This window comes from Corticium candelabrum, chromosome 1, assembly GCF_963422355.1.
Source record: "Corticium candelabrum chromosome 1, ooCorCand1.1, whole genome shotgun sequence".
Lineage (NCBI taxonomy): Eukaryota > Metazoa > Porifera > Homoscleromorpha > Homosclerophorida > Plakinidae > Corticium > Corticium candelabrum.
In genome coordinates, this window is record NC_085085.1 from 15,968,085 (window position 1) to 15,985,232 (window position 17,148).

At 44.4% G+C, this 17,148-nt stretch overlaps 2 protein-coding genes across 2 annotated transcripts; both read left to right on the top strand.

The window, feature by feature from the left end:
• The first annotated feature begins 563 nt into the window (after window positions 1–563).
• LOC134195294 (small integral membrane protein 14-like) lies at window positions 564–1,366 on the top strand. Its single transcript, XM_062664306.1, has 5 exons — window positions 564–685; window positions 793–847; window positions 913–1,009; window positions 1,080–1,125; window positions 1,183–1,366. Exons 1-5 carry the CDS (start codon window positions 611–613, stop codon window positions 1,222–1,224), a joined length of 315 nt encoding a protein of 104 aa, XP_062520290.1. The 5' UTR covers window positions 564–610; the 3' UTR covers window positions 1,225–1,366.
• A 12,937-nt stretch (window positions 1,367–14,303) lies between these two features.
• Window positions 14,304–16,990, top strand: LOC134190697 (uncharacterized). The gene is made up of 5 exons (XM_062659182.1): window positions 14,304–14,370; window positions 14,430–14,506; window positions 14,574–14,712; window positions 16,527–16,682; window positions 16,749–16,990. The coding sequence occupies exons 1-5, from the start codon at window positions 14,356–14,358 to the stop codon at window positions 16,818–16,820; spliced, it is 459 nt and encodes a 152-aa protein (XP_062515166.1). The 5' UTR covers window positions 14,304–14,355; the 3' UTR covers window positions 16,821–16,990.
• Window positions 16,991–17,148: the final 158 nt, after the last annotated feature.

Sequence of the window (17,148 nt, forward strand, 5' to 3'; positions counted from 1 at the left end):
CCACAGTAGGTAGTATGCTGGCGAATCATATTTTGTTTTACTATGGTCATAAGTTTTGAAACTGATTTCTAAGACTTGTTACTTTAATATTGAAATACAAGTGAAGGTATGAAAGATTGTGTTTTGAATCCTGCATATAATGTATATATTAATAATTCAAATTTGTATTTGGAACTCAGGCCAAAGAGGTTGCAAGCAGCGTGCATGCACTGTTACCACAAGCTATAGCTACATCCCACTAAACACAACAACGGAGTATCAGCCAAGGGCAACTTTTCTAAAATGAAAAATCAGTGTTCCTACCAACTTACTATAGTTAAGGGAGGCTGAGCGCTCCAGAAAGTTGTGCAGCAGAAACAAACTGATTGGCCCAACAATTAATTATATTAAATTAAATTGTTCCGCAAAGTACACATTGTATTGCATTTCTCCACAGGGCTACACGCTAATAACGTGTGCCTCATTTATAAAGCTACTACAGTATACTCACCAGCATCCTCCATCTCGGACTTACCAGAGAGAAATTTTGAAAGTGCGCAGGTCAAAGTGTTCGTGTCCCGGATTTTAGGACTAAATATTCACAGCAACTCTGCAGTACACCTACAACCAAATGGATGACGGAAGTTATGACCCTTGCGAGTGCGTATGTGCTCATGAGGCAGCCATGCGTCGACTACTATCGCTGGTAAGCTAATGTGAGCTTCGCACATTCAAACCCTACGAACAACGGGATTGATCATGAAATACATAGGTACATTCAGTCTAAAACCACCATTGTTTGTTGACTTATAGCTTCGCCAAGCTCAATCTACTTGTACGGACAATCAGTGCTTTGGAACAGATTCAAGTAAGCTCGGTCTATGGTATATCTAGGGGTTTAGTATACGCACGTCCGGTTGTGTTTGTATCTAGTTCCTGGTCTTCAGTCGGAGACTGGAGATGGAGGATGGGGGTTGTGGATGTTCATTCTCTTGTGGCTAGTGATAGCCTTGCTTCTTTTCCTATTCAGGTAGGTATCAGATCTTGAGTAGCGAGTGACGTGGCACTCAATGAAGTGTTGTTGTCGTACTTTTACACAGACCAACGAGCATGAGGCGTACTGGGAAACCAATTGGTGATCATGACGTGCGTTGTGTTGGTGAAGGTATTTTGTATTGTTGTCATTGGCTCTTCTTTTCCTAGGGAGGACCTGGAACGGCGCCTCCGTCACCTCCTATTCAATGAACTCTATTGAACTTGTGTATCAAGTTGTAGATAATCTTGGAACAGTTGATATTATTTGTAGACTAACACTGTTCATGGCAATGATCTGCTGATCCACTTAGAAACAATACTGTAGTTGAACAAGAAATTTGATTAAGGACAACTGAGTCACATTTTACAACTAGAAATGTGAGACAGTCAGACTAATATAGTACTGTACAGTACTCACATTATGACAGACCACAGTGTGTAAGAGTTTTAGGTACTGTACTACTCAAGTTAGTCTCCAGGAGCCAAACCCCTCTCTTTTTTGATATTGTGCTGTATTTGTAACTTACTTATAGGCACTCACTGATTGTACACCATGGAAGACTGACCATTTATTGCTATAGACACACAGAACGCAGAACACAGACTCTAACAATGCAATTGCCCTATAGCTATCTTATACATGTCATCATAACTCCGCCTGTAACTAATTAGTACACACAATACACCCCACAGTCCTCTCCTTAGTCTTGTTGATATCTAGCAGGAGGTCTCCTGTTGGATCTTGCTAGAAATCTTCTTTCTGCTCCGGGGGGGGGGGGGGATGACTTGGCTGTTGCTGTCGTCAATTGGTGTCTTCTGGCTTCACCTGGTTCAGCTGTTGTATTCTCTTCAACTGCTGCTTTATCCTAGGCTGATCCTGGTTTGAGGTCTCTTGCTCAAAAGGTAGCATCTTCATATTCATCAGTCTGCAGATCTCGGATGTTGTTCCCTAGCTGTTTCAGGTAGTAAAAGAGTTGGTCTAGTTCTCAATTCTCTCTTCAACATCAGCCCCGCTGGGGCCTTCCCTGTTGTCCTGTTTGGTGTCATTCGATACCTCAGTAAGAATGATGATACCTGATGACTGATCTCCTGGTTGGCCTTTTCAGCCTGTCCATTGGATGATGGATGACAGGGAGGTGTCAACTGATGTCGAATTCCATTGGCCTTCATGAACATCATGTGACCTAAATTGGGGCCCCTTATCCGTCACCAACCTCCTGGGTAAGCTCGTGATAACTGAAGGTCCGTCTCATCGCATTCATGGTCTGCTCTGTGGTGGCATGAGTGCCCAACTCGTGTACTTCTGGCCACTTTGAGAAAGCGTCGATCATCAGCAAGTATATTGTCTTCCGGATAGTTCCGCGAAGTCAGCATGCACCATCTCCCACGGCATCGCTGGGTAGATCCATGGGTGAGATGGTAAGACTCGTGCTGGTCTTCCTTTTTGACTCTGACATCTCTCACATCTCCTAGCTAAGTCTTCCACATCTCTGTCAAGATTGGGCCACCAGATGAAGCTCCTCGCTAAAGCCTTCATCCTGACTACTCCAAGATGTTCATCATGAATTTCTTCTGCCATCACAGACACACCGTACGTAATGCCTTGGGTATAATTACTCTACTCCCCCATAGTATAGGCACCCATTATCCGTTGACAATTCTGTGGGTCGTCTGGCGTAAGGCTCTGAACACGGATCCCCTGAAGTTCTCCATCTACTTCAGGTATATTCATAAGCCTTTCTCAGTATTGGATCTCTCTGGGTTTCTCTGGCTATTTCGGTCGTTGCCACTGGCAACTGATTCCAGTAGTCCACGTGGTAAATCTCCTCATTTGGGTCAATCACTTGCATATGTATTGGCAATCTAGACAACAAATCTGCTTCCTTGTTGTCTACTCCTGACTTGAACTTCAGCTTGTAGTTGTATGCACTGAGAAGCAGTGCCCATTGTTGTAACCGGGCTGCTGCCAAAGTTGGGACGCCTTCATATGGTCCCAAGATCTTCAGAAGGGGTCGATGGTCTGTAACCAACGTAATTTCTCTGCCCACTAGGTATACACTTGTGAAATTGCTTCACTCCGTATACTAATACTAATGCATCTTTTTCCCGTTGTGAGTACTTTTCCTCGATCAGCTGTTGATAGTGTTGTGGATGCAAAGGCTATCGGTCTGTCCTCGCCATCTGGCATTATATGTGTCAGACAGGCATCTACCCCATATGGTGATGCATCACAACTCAGACTTACTGGCCTTTGCAGGTCGTAATGTGTCAGGAATTTTGATTCCAGACGCTTCTGTTTCCCTTTTTGGAATGCTTCTCTTTCCTTAGATCCCCACTTCCACGGTCGATTCTTGCCTAATAACGAATACAAGGGATGCAAGGTCGCTGACAAATTTGGCAAAAACCGTCCGTAGTAATCGAGTATGCCTAGGAAAGCCTTAAATTAAGCTCTGTCATATTTGTCGGCTCCGGTGTATCTCTGATCGCCTGGACCTTAGATGCCTTGCTCACTGATAATATGACCCAAGTATTCCACTCGAGGCTGATTGAATTCGCTTTTTTCCTGTTTCAGTCTCATAACAGCCTCATCCAATCGTCTCGGCCTGTTAACAACCTCTGCTCGTGTTGTTCTTTATTTTCGCCAACTACTAATATGCATGTCGTCCAAATAGCAGACGACACCAGGCATTCCCGACGAGAAGCCGTCCATGGTTTGCTGCCAAATTCCAGACGCCGAACATATTCCGAAAGGCATCCGATTAAACGTGAATAAACCCTTGTTGGTATTAATCGTCAAATAATGTTGGCTATCAGGGGCAACACACATCTGCTGGTACGCCTGTTTCAGATCCATGCGCGAGAATGTCTTCCTCCAGCCAAGGTTGCCAACAGATCCCGGGGGTTTGGCATTGGATAACCTCCCATATCTAAATAGGGGTTTATGGTGACCTTGTAGTCACCACACAGTCTCACTGTACCGTCCCCCTTTCGAATTACAACCACTGGAGTTGCCCGGTCACTCTTTTCTACTGGTCGTATCACTCCCTCGCGTTGCATGCGATCTAGTTCCTGATTGACCTTTTTTTGCAGAGCATACGGCACCGGTCGAGGACTGTGAAATCTCTGTCTAGCCTCCGTTGTCAGTGCAAGTCTTGCCTCGTGTCCTTGCACAGTATACCCACACCAGGACCAAATAACCTTGGAAACTTCTCCTTGAGGTCAAACATTTGGCGTGCCTCGACAATGAACAGAGATCCCCAATCGAGCCGGATCTTACTTAACCGGTTCCTCCCCAGAATGGCTGGTTTACCCCGTACATCTACTACTATAATTTTAGCAGTAGCATGCTGCTCACAGTATCTCACTGGTACTGTTGCCTCTCCTTTCACCTTGAGGCTTCCACCGCTGTACGTCTTCGATGTCGCCGTACTTGCATGCATGTACAGCTGGACATGGACAGATACTGCTCATATACGATGGGTATTACCGTGACGTCACTGTGGCTCCTGTGTTTACCTTCATTGGTATCTGACTACCAGCTACTTCCAACGTGATCTTGACTCCGCCCTTTCCAGAGTGAGCAAACACCACACTGACCGTATCTTCGTGGGGCGCGTTTCTTTATTCTCTTCTGCCTCTTCTGAGGAGACAGAAGAGATTCTGATTCGTTTCTTTATTTTCGGAGGAGGTGTCAGAAGAGTGGTCAAACAAACAAACAAACAAACAAACGAACACCATCAACACCCATCTGAGAGACAGTGCAAAATAAGTGGTTTTACGTCAGATACATTTGTTTCTCGAACTACCATATATTCACTAGTTTTCTCTTCTGTTCTGAAAGTCATCACTGATCTTCGGTCGTGCGCAACCAATTAGAGACGACGTAGATCGTGTTCGTTGCAATCGATCGTAGACAGTACGCGTACGTCGCTGTGCACCTACTATATAGTATCTATAGGTATCGATCGATGCAGGATCGATGCATAAATCTGCAGCCAGTTCTTGCTCCTAGCCGCAGCATTCTATGCACTTTTATGCACATCCGTACACGTGTGCTGCGTGATCAATTATCAAGATCACGTTTGTTTACCTTGTAACCCAAGAGATTCTTACTCTGCCTACTTTCGACACACGGCCCCCGCTACCAGGATGAGCCGAGATTGCCTCAAAACGAAACGTCAGACACGCAAAATTGCGATCGACAATGTCGTGATGACTTCGGTATTCATATGAAGCCAAATACAAACGAAGAAGAAGCAGATCGCACTCGATTTCGGCTCATCGAGACGTCTGCGAGACGCGTGAAAATTATCATGGCCATCGTCACGTCGTTCGCCGCGGTCCGTCTCGTACAGCTGCAAGAGTCGGAGAGTGCCGATTCGAGGTCGAATAAATGCGAAACCAAATAGTCCCCGCAGGTGCCGACACCAAATAAGCCCCAGTAAACGGTTTCGGGAATCAACTAAGCAAGAGATAATCGACCCTTTCACAGGGCGTGACACTAACGACGTCATTGCCTACCGCGCGACCATTTGGTTCGCTTTTGATGCATTGGCGTTTGTCCAATCCACAAGTCTCGGTCAACAAGACAATGGCTACGCCAGCAGGACGTCACACTGTCGGACTGGCCGCCAAAATCGCCTGATGCGAATCCAATCGAGAAGTTGTGGCATGAACTCAAAACTGCTGCCAACCGTCACAAACCGAGAACTGCAGCCGAGCTCTGGAATGCTCTACGAGAGGCGTGGCAGCAGATTCCAGTCGCGCGTGTCCGGAACTTGGCAGAAAGTGTTCCGCGACGTCTGGACGCAATCAGGAGGGCGAGAGGCGGGAACACCGGTACTGAGGAACTGGTGAAAGGCTTCAATTTTCCTTCGCGTTATTAAAACAGGCTTTTTTAAAAGCCACTAAACAAAATCAGAGAGAGAGAGAGAGTCTAACTTACGACGCTTACGCAGTCATGACGTCATACACTTTTAGGTCTCGTTTTCCGCAATGCGAGACGTAAAGAAAACAATTTAGGGTCTACAGTATTCTCAAGAAACCTAACAATCAACGCGGTAACTATTAAGTTCTTAACAATATTGATAGTTGGTAAATTGTGACCTAATTATTGTGTTACTACATATCCACAGCGGAGTGTCCCTATAATTTTGTCCAAATCTGTATATATATACCATGGCCAGTATCATGATATATGACGAAATTGTTGCATGACACTTAAGTAATACATGTACTGTAGTCTCACGTAGCCAACCCCTCTTTTTTATATCTACTGGCATATACGGGTATATGGATTAGAGGACTTAGAGAGGAGAGTTGAGTAATATGAGTTTTGCGGTGGTTGTAGATAGTCGGTTGTTTTAGCTAATAAGTGGTTGTGTTACGATACAACATAATGGCGACGAGGATGGGATTCGAGCTCGTGCGTGCAGATACAGCAAGTTTCCCAAAAATGGAGTAAATAGTTCACAGGTCTGGGAAAAGTCAGGGGTTATGCCCATCGTTCTTTAGTTCGTGCAGAAATAATACCAGTAGCACGGCATCTTCGACGTCTATCGTTATCATTACGAGATGAGGTAACGACTGAGAATAAGAGACTACAAGAAGAAGGAATAATCGAGAAGACAGAGGCATCAGTATGGGTTTCTAATGTGGTACCAGTACGGAAAAAGTCTGGATTGCTTCGTTTGTGTATCGACCTTAGACAGTCGAATAAAGCTATCGTACCTGGGAAGTATCCTTTGCCGACAGTAGAGGAACTAGCTGCTGAATTTCACGGATCAACAATCTTTAGTAAGTTAGACTCGAGACAGGGCTACTTACGAGTACGTATACTGTGCCTCTCACGGAGGGTAGTCGGGACCTTACGACCTCTGTTACACATGAAGGAATGTATCGTTTATGCCGGATGCCATTCGGGTTGTCATCGGCACCCAGCGCTTTTCAACAAATGATGAAATCAACATTATCGGGGTTAAACGATGTTGCCGTGTTTATGGACGATATTTTGGTTCGTGGCCATGGGTGTACAATCAAAGCTCGTGATTGTTATCTGGACAAGGTCTTGCAACGCTTATCAGAGCGTAACTTAACATCGAATGAAGAGAAGTGTGTCATAGCAGCAAAGGAAGCCGAATTTTTGGGATATAGTGTACTGGCTCAAAGCATAACACCGCTGGAGTCAAATGTAGAGGCAGTACAACGAGTTACACAGCCTATTAATGTGACAGAACTAGCATCATTTCTTGGGGCAACAAACTACTATTTACGTTTTATTCCAAGCTATGCGGAGGTGACCACTCCATCGAGAAGGTTACTCGAGCAAGGTGCAGAGTGGAATTGGTCTAAAGAATGCCAAGCAGCATTTGAGAAGCTAAAAGAGTCGGTTACATCTGCACCGACATTAGCACATTTTGACGTCGATACGCCTATCTAGGTGACGCGTGATGCACGGGGTAACGCCTTAGGAGCGGTATTGTCGCAAATTCAAGACGGTATGGAACGACCTGTGGCATTCGCCTCTCGGGTGTCGAGTGAAGCAGAGAAGAAATATGCTGTGGGAGAACACGAAGCCTTAGCGTTTTTGTGGGCACGTGAACGGTGGCACATCTACTCATATGGTCGAAAATTTATATTGCGTACAGATCATCAAGCACTAACTACGCTTTGTCAGCGAATGGCTCTAGTCATCGACCGTTGCGGCTATATAGGTGGGCAGATAGGCTGTATAGACATGACTTTACTGTTGAATATCGACCAGGAAGATACAATCGGGTGGTGAATGCCTTATCTCGAGTCAAGCTACCAGAAGATCATTCTACATCCAAGAAGCCGGCAGTCGATCAGTTCGAGGACAGTGAAATGATTCAGATGTTAGTTACAGTGAGTGACAAAACAGTTTCACAAGAGGAATTAGAGAGAATCCGAGGAAGACGAAGTGTTGCAAGATGTGGTAAAATATGTGCAGGAAGGATGGCCTGGGAAATCACCGGATCCAGTATTGCAGCCATATTTCAATATACAATATGAATTGTCGGTTTGGGGTACAACGGGTAAGTGTCTGGCCAGAGGACAGAGACCGGTTATCCCAAACAATTAAGTTACAACATAGAATTCTACAGATGGTGCACGAAAGACACATTGGAATGATACGCATGAAACAAAGGGGTCGGGATTCAGTTTGGTGGCCAGGTCTGGACAAACAAATTGAAGAATTTGTGAGGAATTGTGATATATGTGCGATGAGTGGGAAATCGGTCAAACCTCGAGCTGCTCCCTTACAGCCGGTAGAGTGGCCGGAACAACCGTGGGATAAGTTGCAAATTGACATTTTCGGGGACATACAGGCAGCACCGTATAGTCATCGATTTATCACGGTGGTTCATGATATGCATTCGAAATGGCCAGAAATTCAGACAAGTAAAGATGTTACCACAGAGACAGTTATTACTTTTCTTTGGACAGTTTTTGTGAGATGAGGTTTACATAGACAAATCATTACTGACAATGGACCGCAATTTACATCCTACCGGTTTCAAGAGTTTTTGAAACAACACAACATCTAGCACACACGGACCTCATTTTACCACCCACAAGGGAACGAGGAGTTGAACAGTTCGACCAAGTGTCGAAGCATGGATTGGTAACACATTTAGCTGAAGGAACATCAGTCACGGAGGCTCTTCAATCAATTCTTTTCAATTATCGAGCAACAAACCATGCCTTAACTGGGAAGTCACCAGCAGAGTTGATGATAGGAAGGAAAATGCGGGAACCGTTATCAATGCTGAATCCAAATACTGCTGGAGAGAAATTACAAAGTACTTCTTATCAGAGGATATGGAACAGGATTCACCTAAAACAAGCAAAGCAAAAAGTGTATACAGATAACGATAGGTCCGCGGTATGTAGGTCTTTCCAATCAGGAGACCGGGTTAGGGTAATAAGACCTCATACAGGCCACAAGCTCAAATTAAAGTTGTCAGAACCAATACAAGTCCAGAGGAAACTCGCAGAGTTTTCATATCGATTACAAGATGGATTGCGTTGGCATGTCGATGCGTTAGTGGGGACAAAATGGGAAATTGATCAAAACACAGATGTAAGAGCGGCAGATCCCATACGCCCTTGGGCTAGGGAGGAAGGGACGAAGAAGATAGAAGAGAACAACCAGAGGTAGAAACTAAAAGATTAACGAGGAACAGACAAAGACCACAACATCTGAAGGACTATTATGTACAATACAATACTTAGAGGGGACGTAGAAAGGGGAGGATATGTTATATACGAGTATATGGATTAAAGGGATACGAGACTTAGAGAGGGGAATCGAGTCATATGAGTTTTGCGGTGGTCGTAGATAGTCGGTTGTGTTAGCTACTAACTATATAAAATACTACAGCAAAGAATATTTTCCTGAACGTTCAAACTGCTTTCTAGTGCACCAGCAAATATGATATCAGACTGCTACAATGAGAATTGCATGCTTAATTAATGAAAAATGCACGCTGTCGATCGCGAAGCGCAGCCATTAGCTAGTTAGATAGATATCATGTAAAGTTCAAACTTTTAGCAGCAGAAGCGTAATTACAGAACTTTATCATTCGACTATATCATGGAGCTTGCGAGAAACACGTCACGCGCTCTTGCTAAAAATTGTACAGTCTTGCGCAATAAGTTTTACGTTTGATATCAATCGCGCGAACGTAACGTTCTTGAAGAGCTATGTACGCAGAGTTGTCAACCAGGAATACTGAAAATGCGTGAGATCTATCAGTACTTTTAGTAAAGTCTTATATATGCATATGGGCGTGGCCACAAACAACCGAATACCTAAATTATTACAAACAGTAAACTGTAGAGCTCTCCCGTTGAATCTGGATATGTACATGGTACAATGTATTTGGACTTCCGGATCCGAAAGTAAAAAAGGGAGGGACTGGATGCGCAGACTGAATGCGCAGACTGGATGCGCAGACTGGATGCGCAGACTGGATGCGCGGACAGCGCCGGATCCAGGAATTTTTGAAAGAGGGGTTCACCGTTAGCAGTTATTTATAGCATTACTAATTTTCTCTTTTCTAATAAAATTATATAAAATTATAAAACCACGCCTATTGGAAAAGAGGGTTTCAACCCCCTGAACTCCCTCTCGATCCAGCCCTGGCGGACTAGTAGTAGAATTGGCTGAATATCTTTGACATCTTCAGAACTAGACTTGCCTGGGGTATCTAGATGAAAGGCATCTTCATTCTTCTGCTGGGTGTTTACTGTTGGTCGCTTCCTCGAGAGCGCGTAGCGTAATATTTCTGACATTTGCATATTATCGCAAGCGGTAACATACGGAACTATTTTATGCATCCTTGATTTTCGGACTAAATTATCGCAAGCGCAGGCATTTGGGAGTTCAGCTGTTGGTTATTCGTAATCATCGATCACTTTACGGCAGTCTCGTTAGATTTTATATTAGTTACTACTAGACACTACAGATTTTTGCCTCATCTACGGTGTTCCTACTGTACAGGTTCACTTTCCAATTAGAGGAGAACTCCCACGATTTTCAAGTTGGGGTCAGATACAAGTCCCTTCCATAAACCGACAATCCGAAGTGACATAGGTTTTGTGCGCGACATCTTCACGGCAGGAGAAAGAAAGGGGCGTGTCGGGTAAGCGAGGTACATGACGCCATTGGTGCAAAACCACACGCGCATGCCATCGGGTTAGATGCAGTTGCGGACGGATTCGAACGCATACGCGTTGTTCTTTTCTGTCCGGTGTTCGACCTTACAGTTTCGAGCCAGAGTACGGACCTACTCAGCGTGACATCAACGCAGTCGAATACATTGACGGCCATGACGGCAGACAGATCACCGATGAAGATCTGTCTGATGAGAGCGAAAATCGAGTTGGGAACACTGCTTGGTGCAGGTGCAACGGGTGTTCTGTAATGCCTAACGTAGCCGAGAGCTTGTGCTGCCAGGAAGTGGACGTACTAGGGTATAGGGTGGAAGCTTCAAGATCTGATCTGTAATTATTACGCAGCATGAGAACTTCCTTGCTGTGTGTCTCAATGTCAATGACCGATTGGCGACGGGATCCCATCAGAGAGCCACTAACTTCCAGGGGAGTAGCACCTAGACGAACTTGGACAGGCTTGCCTATGTAAAATTTTCACGCAGGCTGCTGCGACTAACTGTGTACAGGTAATTTACTTGCTGGGTGCACGTGAGGCTGGACAAGGGTATCAGACGTGTCATTCCAGCATGCGTTGTAGGACTCAAAGTGATCCGAACAAACGCGGCTGTTTTTTGAGCTAGGCGGATCCACCAGACGTAACTTTGGTAGCCATGATTCTAGCAAATCTGGCTTCTTGAGAGGAAGCCCGAAGAAGCTGACACCTCTGGCGAGGTCGCTGCTGTTGTGGCTACAGCCAAAAGCAATGCAGTGGACCATTTCACGTCGAATAAGTCAGGTAGATAGCACGCCTTGTGCAGGACACGTGGAGGTCATGCACCAACTGCGTCATCAACCACGCCTACGCTAACACTCTCTCTTTTTGCGGTGCTTTTTCTACGTTAAAGAAGCCATGGAGGAAACTCGAGTGCAGTCAAGATAAAAAATCTTGTATCTGACCCCAACTTGAAAATCGTGGGAGTTCTCCTTTAAAGTCATCGTCGAAGAAAGTTTACTCCATTGCCTTGGATGAACGACTCTACTAGCAAGCTTAGCCATAAAGGAGACTTTTGTCGTCGAGCGTCTATTTCAAGCAAACGCTCACTTGAGAAACGACTACTCTTTGAAAGAGAATACAAGCAATGTCGAAATAGGGTCGAGTACTCTTTACGGAAGGCAAAAGCTGAATATTTCCGCATGACGCTTACATCGCTCCCTAGCCAGCCTCATCGCTTCTGGAATGTGGTAAATGACCTTGGGGCAGAGAGCGCTCTCCTCCAAGTCCATCCCTTGTGTCTTTAGGGCGGCAATTTGGTTCTGTTGTTGGGACAGTTGATGAAACGTCTTTGCAGCAAACTATGTCTCCAGACGACAGGGACGATGCAGGTGAAGATCTACTTTCTCCTTTTTTCAGCGTTAGCGAACAAGATGTTTTACGTCTTCTCCAGAATCTGGACGTTAAGAAGGCTTGTGGTGCAGATGGAATTGAAGAGCGTTTTCTCAAAGCGGGCGCCTCTGCAATTGCAGCCTCCCTTGCTGATTTATTTAATGTCTTTCTTTCCACTGGGAAGGTCCCTAATGATTGGAATTGTTCAAGGGTCACTCCGGTTTTCAAGTCTGGTGACAGAAGTGACCGTTAATTATCGCCCAGTATCGTTACTATCATCCGTTTCCAAGTTATTGGAGCACTCTGTTTTCTGTCGACTGAATTCATTTTGGAATCTAACTCGCTTATTCCGGAGTCACAGTATGGTTTCAGGAAATACAGATCTACCCAAGATGCTGTGGGAATCCTAGCAGATAACCTCCTAGAAGCAAAGGATGATCGCCGTTGCTCTGGTGTAGTCTTTCTTGACTTGCGTAAGGCTTTTGACACTGTGAACCATCAATGTCTACCTAGAAAGTTCGCCAAATGTGGGGTGGTAGGTAATGTTCATAAGTGGCTGTCAAATTATCTATTGGATCGTTGGCAGTTTGTCCAAGTTGGAGATGTGAAGTCATTTCGGTCTCGCTGCTTGAGAGGAGTTCAGCAAGGTTTAAAACTTGGGCCACTATTATTCAATTTTTACACAAGTGACCTTCCTTTGGGTGATTTACGTTCTTCAGTCATTTTATATGCTGATGACACCTGTCTTTCTGCATCTGGTGATTCCTATAATGTTGTGTTGTCTGTTCTTCAAATTGATGTTAACTTATTATCAGCCTGGTTCAGAGACAAGTCGATGATGCTAAATGGAAAGAAATCGAAATTGGTTCTATTTCGAAAATTCGTGATACAATTGATCGTTCTTCTTTATCAATTACTGCGGATGACGTTGCTCTCAAACCAGTAGACTCTGCAAAATATCTGGGTGTTATTTTCGATCGCAATCTGAATTGGCGTCCCCATTCGAGTTCCGCTGTGAAGAAAGTTGCACGAAAATTAGGCGTTTTATACATGCAGGTCATTCAAATTACTCAATATTCCTGCTCGTGTGGCGTTTGTGCGATCGATTATTCAACCGGATCTTGACTATTGTTCTTCTATTTGGAATGATGGTTCTGCTGGTATTTCGGCTAAGCTTCAGAGAATTGAAAAGAGATGTCTACGAGTCCTCGATGGTCCTCGTGGTAGGGAGTCCACTGGTGATATTTCACCTATCCTTGCAAAGTATGGCCTGAGCACCTGCAAGACACGTCATTCTTTCTACTTAGGATCTCTAGCTCATCGCGGTTTCTATTCGCTGGCTCCCAGCGAAATTTGTTTTCGATTCGAGAAGGCGGACATCAGCAGCACGTATGGCACGCGTCTCTCAGCGTCAGGAGTCATCCTCTCACGGCCGCACACTGAAGCCCTGCGCCGTACCTTCTTCTATCGGGCCCAGTGTCTCTGGAACTCGCTCCCTTCCTCATTGAGAATGATTTCAAATAGAGTAGTATTTAGATATCGTCTAGGGAACTATATCTGTATGCTTGATTAGATTTAGTGTAATTAATAGTATAAATAGTTTCTTGTAAGCACGCTTCCCGGAAGATCGGCCACTGTCGAGGGATTCCCGTCGTAAAATAATGTCTCAATCAATCAATCAATCAATCAATCAATCAATCACTATAGGTACATGTCTATAGTCTGCCTGGGTCTAGTTTCAGCAATCTAAAAGTTGCGTGAGATCTGTGTTCCTTGCGTGTGAGCGTGTGACCTGAACTTGCGTGAGACTCACGCAAGTTGCGTGTGAGTCGGCAACTCTGTGTACGATCTAATAAACGGTCCACTTTATGCATGTCAGTGCACGTGGACCCACTAATAGTTCACTTGTCTCCTACAGCTAATTGTAAGCTTCTAGTATGTACTACCTGGTATGTAGATGGCGGCTGCACGGAACTTCCACATGTCACTCTACTAAAAGGCTAGTGCTAGAGACGCATCACGACAGTGACGTGCACGCGCTGGTGCAGTCAATAGTCATTATTACTAAGTTGCCCTCGGAATTCCGACAGTCTGCAGTCTGCAGTCTGCAGTCTGCGTTTTACAGCCACCGTCCTGCCCATAGTGAGTAGAAAACCGCGGTTATCTAAAAACCGAGATTTTGCTTGGCATAAATTGCAACAATACGCGTACGGAGAGAATGACGGTCGAGGACGTAGGACACTGGTTTGCGCGCTTCGCTCGTTTTGTTGTTGCACAAAATGGTCGCTTGGAAGGTACAACATATACATGTATACGGTAGCTTTAATATCTGATATCAGATAACTATATATAGTGGTCGGCTTTATTCTTGATTCTAAGCTCTGCAAGCTGGATTGTTTTCGTTGTCGGCTTCGGTTTGAGAAGTAACTGGTAAAAGACAAGGACGACATTGTGACAAACTGTGCTGTAGATAATGAATAATGCTGTACTGTTGTAGGAATGCCGACACAGCAGCAGTTCGTGAGGAAATGACGGGAAGCTATTTGTGTTGGTGGCTGTTTGCTTGTGCTTGCCCGGTGTCCATGCTGGCGCTGTTTTTCTACAGTGTTCGGACTGCAGACTGTGTTGGAGTGGTTGTATCGTTTCTATATGTTTAGCTTGCAATTGTGAACTGTTGGTTACCTACATTAATAATTTATTTGTCTGTCTGTTTCTTCCAACGTCCGTCCATCTCTCTCTGACTCCCTCCCTCATAATCACTCACTCTTCGTTCGTCTTTCTGTACACTTTTATCTCTTTTCTTCCGTCTGCCAATTTATAACTACTCAACCCAACTTTGCTAGCGCCTGCCTGCCTGCCTTTCTGCCTGCCTTCCTGCCTGCCTTCCTGCCTGCCTGCCTGCCTGCCTGCCTGCCTGCCTGCCTGCCTGTCTGCCTGCCTGCCTGCCTGCCTGCCTGCCTGCGTGAAACTCGGTGGATTTGGTTTAACTTCAACTGAAAGTGTTTTTGTCATGCAGCGTATTTAGCTGCTTGGGCACGGTCTCTACATGAACTGCCAAAGAGCTTTCCCTGTCTTGCTAACCAGCTTAATGAATATATATCAACTAGTAAAACAGGGTTGATTTTACATGAATTGGTGGCCCTACTACCCCCGAAGTCAAACTCGGAGAAGTGAAGCCACCATTTCATTCTCTGGTGAAAATGATTGATTATCCTAGAAAACTTCAACATCGCTTAACTTTGGATATATCACAGAAACAGTCAGAAGATTTTATTAAAAACATAAAGTCAAATCGGGTTGCTGCCAGGCTTAGGTCACTAGAGGGGAATTTAAAGGTGCAGGAGCATATATGGCTTGATGTTAACTATTCCCTCAACATACAAGAATGCACTTAAACTTAACGAATTTTGTTTAGCGTCTTGTATGAGATTGGGGATCAGCTTGCCTTTTAGTCGATTGCTTGAGCATTGTGACTGTGGACAGAAGTTATATCAAGAAGGTTTTTATTTGATTACTTGTAAATATGGAGGCAGTCCTGTCTGGTCTCACGATATTATTGTTGCTGAGTGGTCTGCTTGCCTAACGGAGCTGGGTATTCCTCATCAAACAGAACCAAGAAACAGATACATACAAACTGATGGAAGACCAGACATTACATTCTACGACATTGATTCTGGTGTCACCTATGAATGTGATGTTTCTTTGGCTCACCCTTGGAGGAAAGACATAGTGAACGGAGCTGCAAAGGCATGCAGACATGCAGCGACAAAACGGAAATCAGAAAAATGTTACAAATATTCAAAGAAGATCTTGCCAGATGGATCTGGCCCTGAAATTGTTCCGCTAGTTTTTGAGCATTTCAGCACATAGGATCACCAGCAGAAGACTTATTTCATAAACTGGGAAGAAAGGCAGGGCTCATTGAAGGAAGATGAGTAGATGCAGAGTTTATGTCATATTGGCGGCGACGTTTTTCTGTGACTCTCTGAATGCAATAGTAAAGTTGTCTTGAGAAAAGTGTCTAAGTTGTCAACAAACAGACTAGTGGAGGATAATGTAGTTAGCAGAGATAGATACATTCAGTGCTTCACACATTGAAATAGGTGAACTTGTAACTTGTTTATGAAGCACTTTCTTTAGTTATTGAAAAATCATGTATTCTAGTGTGTAGAGATGCCGTATCCTAATAAAATAACCTGCCTGCCTGCCTGCCTGCCTGCCTGCCTGCCTGCCTGCCTGCCTGCCTGCCTGCCTGCATGCATGCATGCATGCATGCATGCATGCTTGCAAGCACTAAGAGATTGATACCCACTTCTAATAGGGATATTGGAGGAATTCTGAAGTTTGTTTAGCTAGAGCTATTTATTGCAATACGAACAGCATTTCTTTAGTGGTGTAATATGTAATATTATCTATCAGCTATCAAATTTCCTTTACTTTAAGCATGTAGGCTTTGTTTATTACTGGCTTGGTCATTGGAGCTGCTGGTGGTGTGATGAATGTTGATGTGAGCTTGATCTACAACCATGAAACAGGAGACTCTAATGTCTACACTAATTTTGTGGCTGTTGAAGCAGCGGGGACTGCTGCGTATGTGCTTATCCAGGTATGAACAAGACAGCCTTCCACTTGTATGTCTAGTATATGCATTGTTTGTTGTTCATGGTTGCAGGCTGTACACCTACCATTTCTATTTGCTGTTGTTACGAAACGTGTAAATAGTCGGTACATGACGTCATTGTAAGTAGGGGTAGTATGTGAATACCCATCTGTTGAGTTTCCGACTGTATCGCAGAGTTAGCTGAATTCTATTTCCTGCGAAAGCTGACAAAAGAGAGTTATTTTCATGACTGAGACTGTTTGTTTGCTATAATATATATGTATAATCTGTATCTAAAGGAAAGTAGGCCCATGGGCGCAGCCATTTTGAATTTTTGCTTTGTAATTGCTCACAACCTGCTATTCCTTTCCGTTCCTCCTTTACCACATAACCTTCTCTACTTTCGTAAAGCAACTGGTGCTCTTTGCGGTGGCCAGTATCCTGTACTTTGCTTTGTATTGGCATTTTTTGA

What these genes read in the sequence shown, in the direction of transcription:
- LOC134195294 (XM_062664306.1), top strand. Translation starts at nt 611, where the DNA reads ATGGATGACGGAAGTTATGACCCTTGCGAGTGCGTATGTGCTCATGAG. An exon ending in TTGCTTCTTTTCCTATTCAG is followed by an intron (nt 1,010 to 1,079) that starts GTAGGTATCAGA and finishes ACTTTTACACAG; the next exon opens with ACCAACGAGCATGAGGCGTA. An exon ending in AACCAATTGGTGATCATGAC is followed by an intron (nt 1,126 to 1,182) that starts GTGCGTTGTGTT and finishes TTCTTTTCCTAG; the next exon opens with GGAGGACCTGGAACGGCGCC.
- LOC134190697 (XM_062659182.1), top strand. An exon ending in TTCGGTTTGAGAAGTAACTG is followed by an intron (nt 14,507 to 14,573) that starts GTAAAAGACAAG and finishes GTACTGTTGTAG; the next exon opens with GAATGCCGACACAGCAGCAG. An exon ending in CTGCGTATGTGCTTATCCAG is followed by an intron (nt 16,683 to 16,748) that starts GTATGAACAAGA and finishes TCATGGTTGCAG; the next exon opens with GCTGTACACCTACCATTTCT.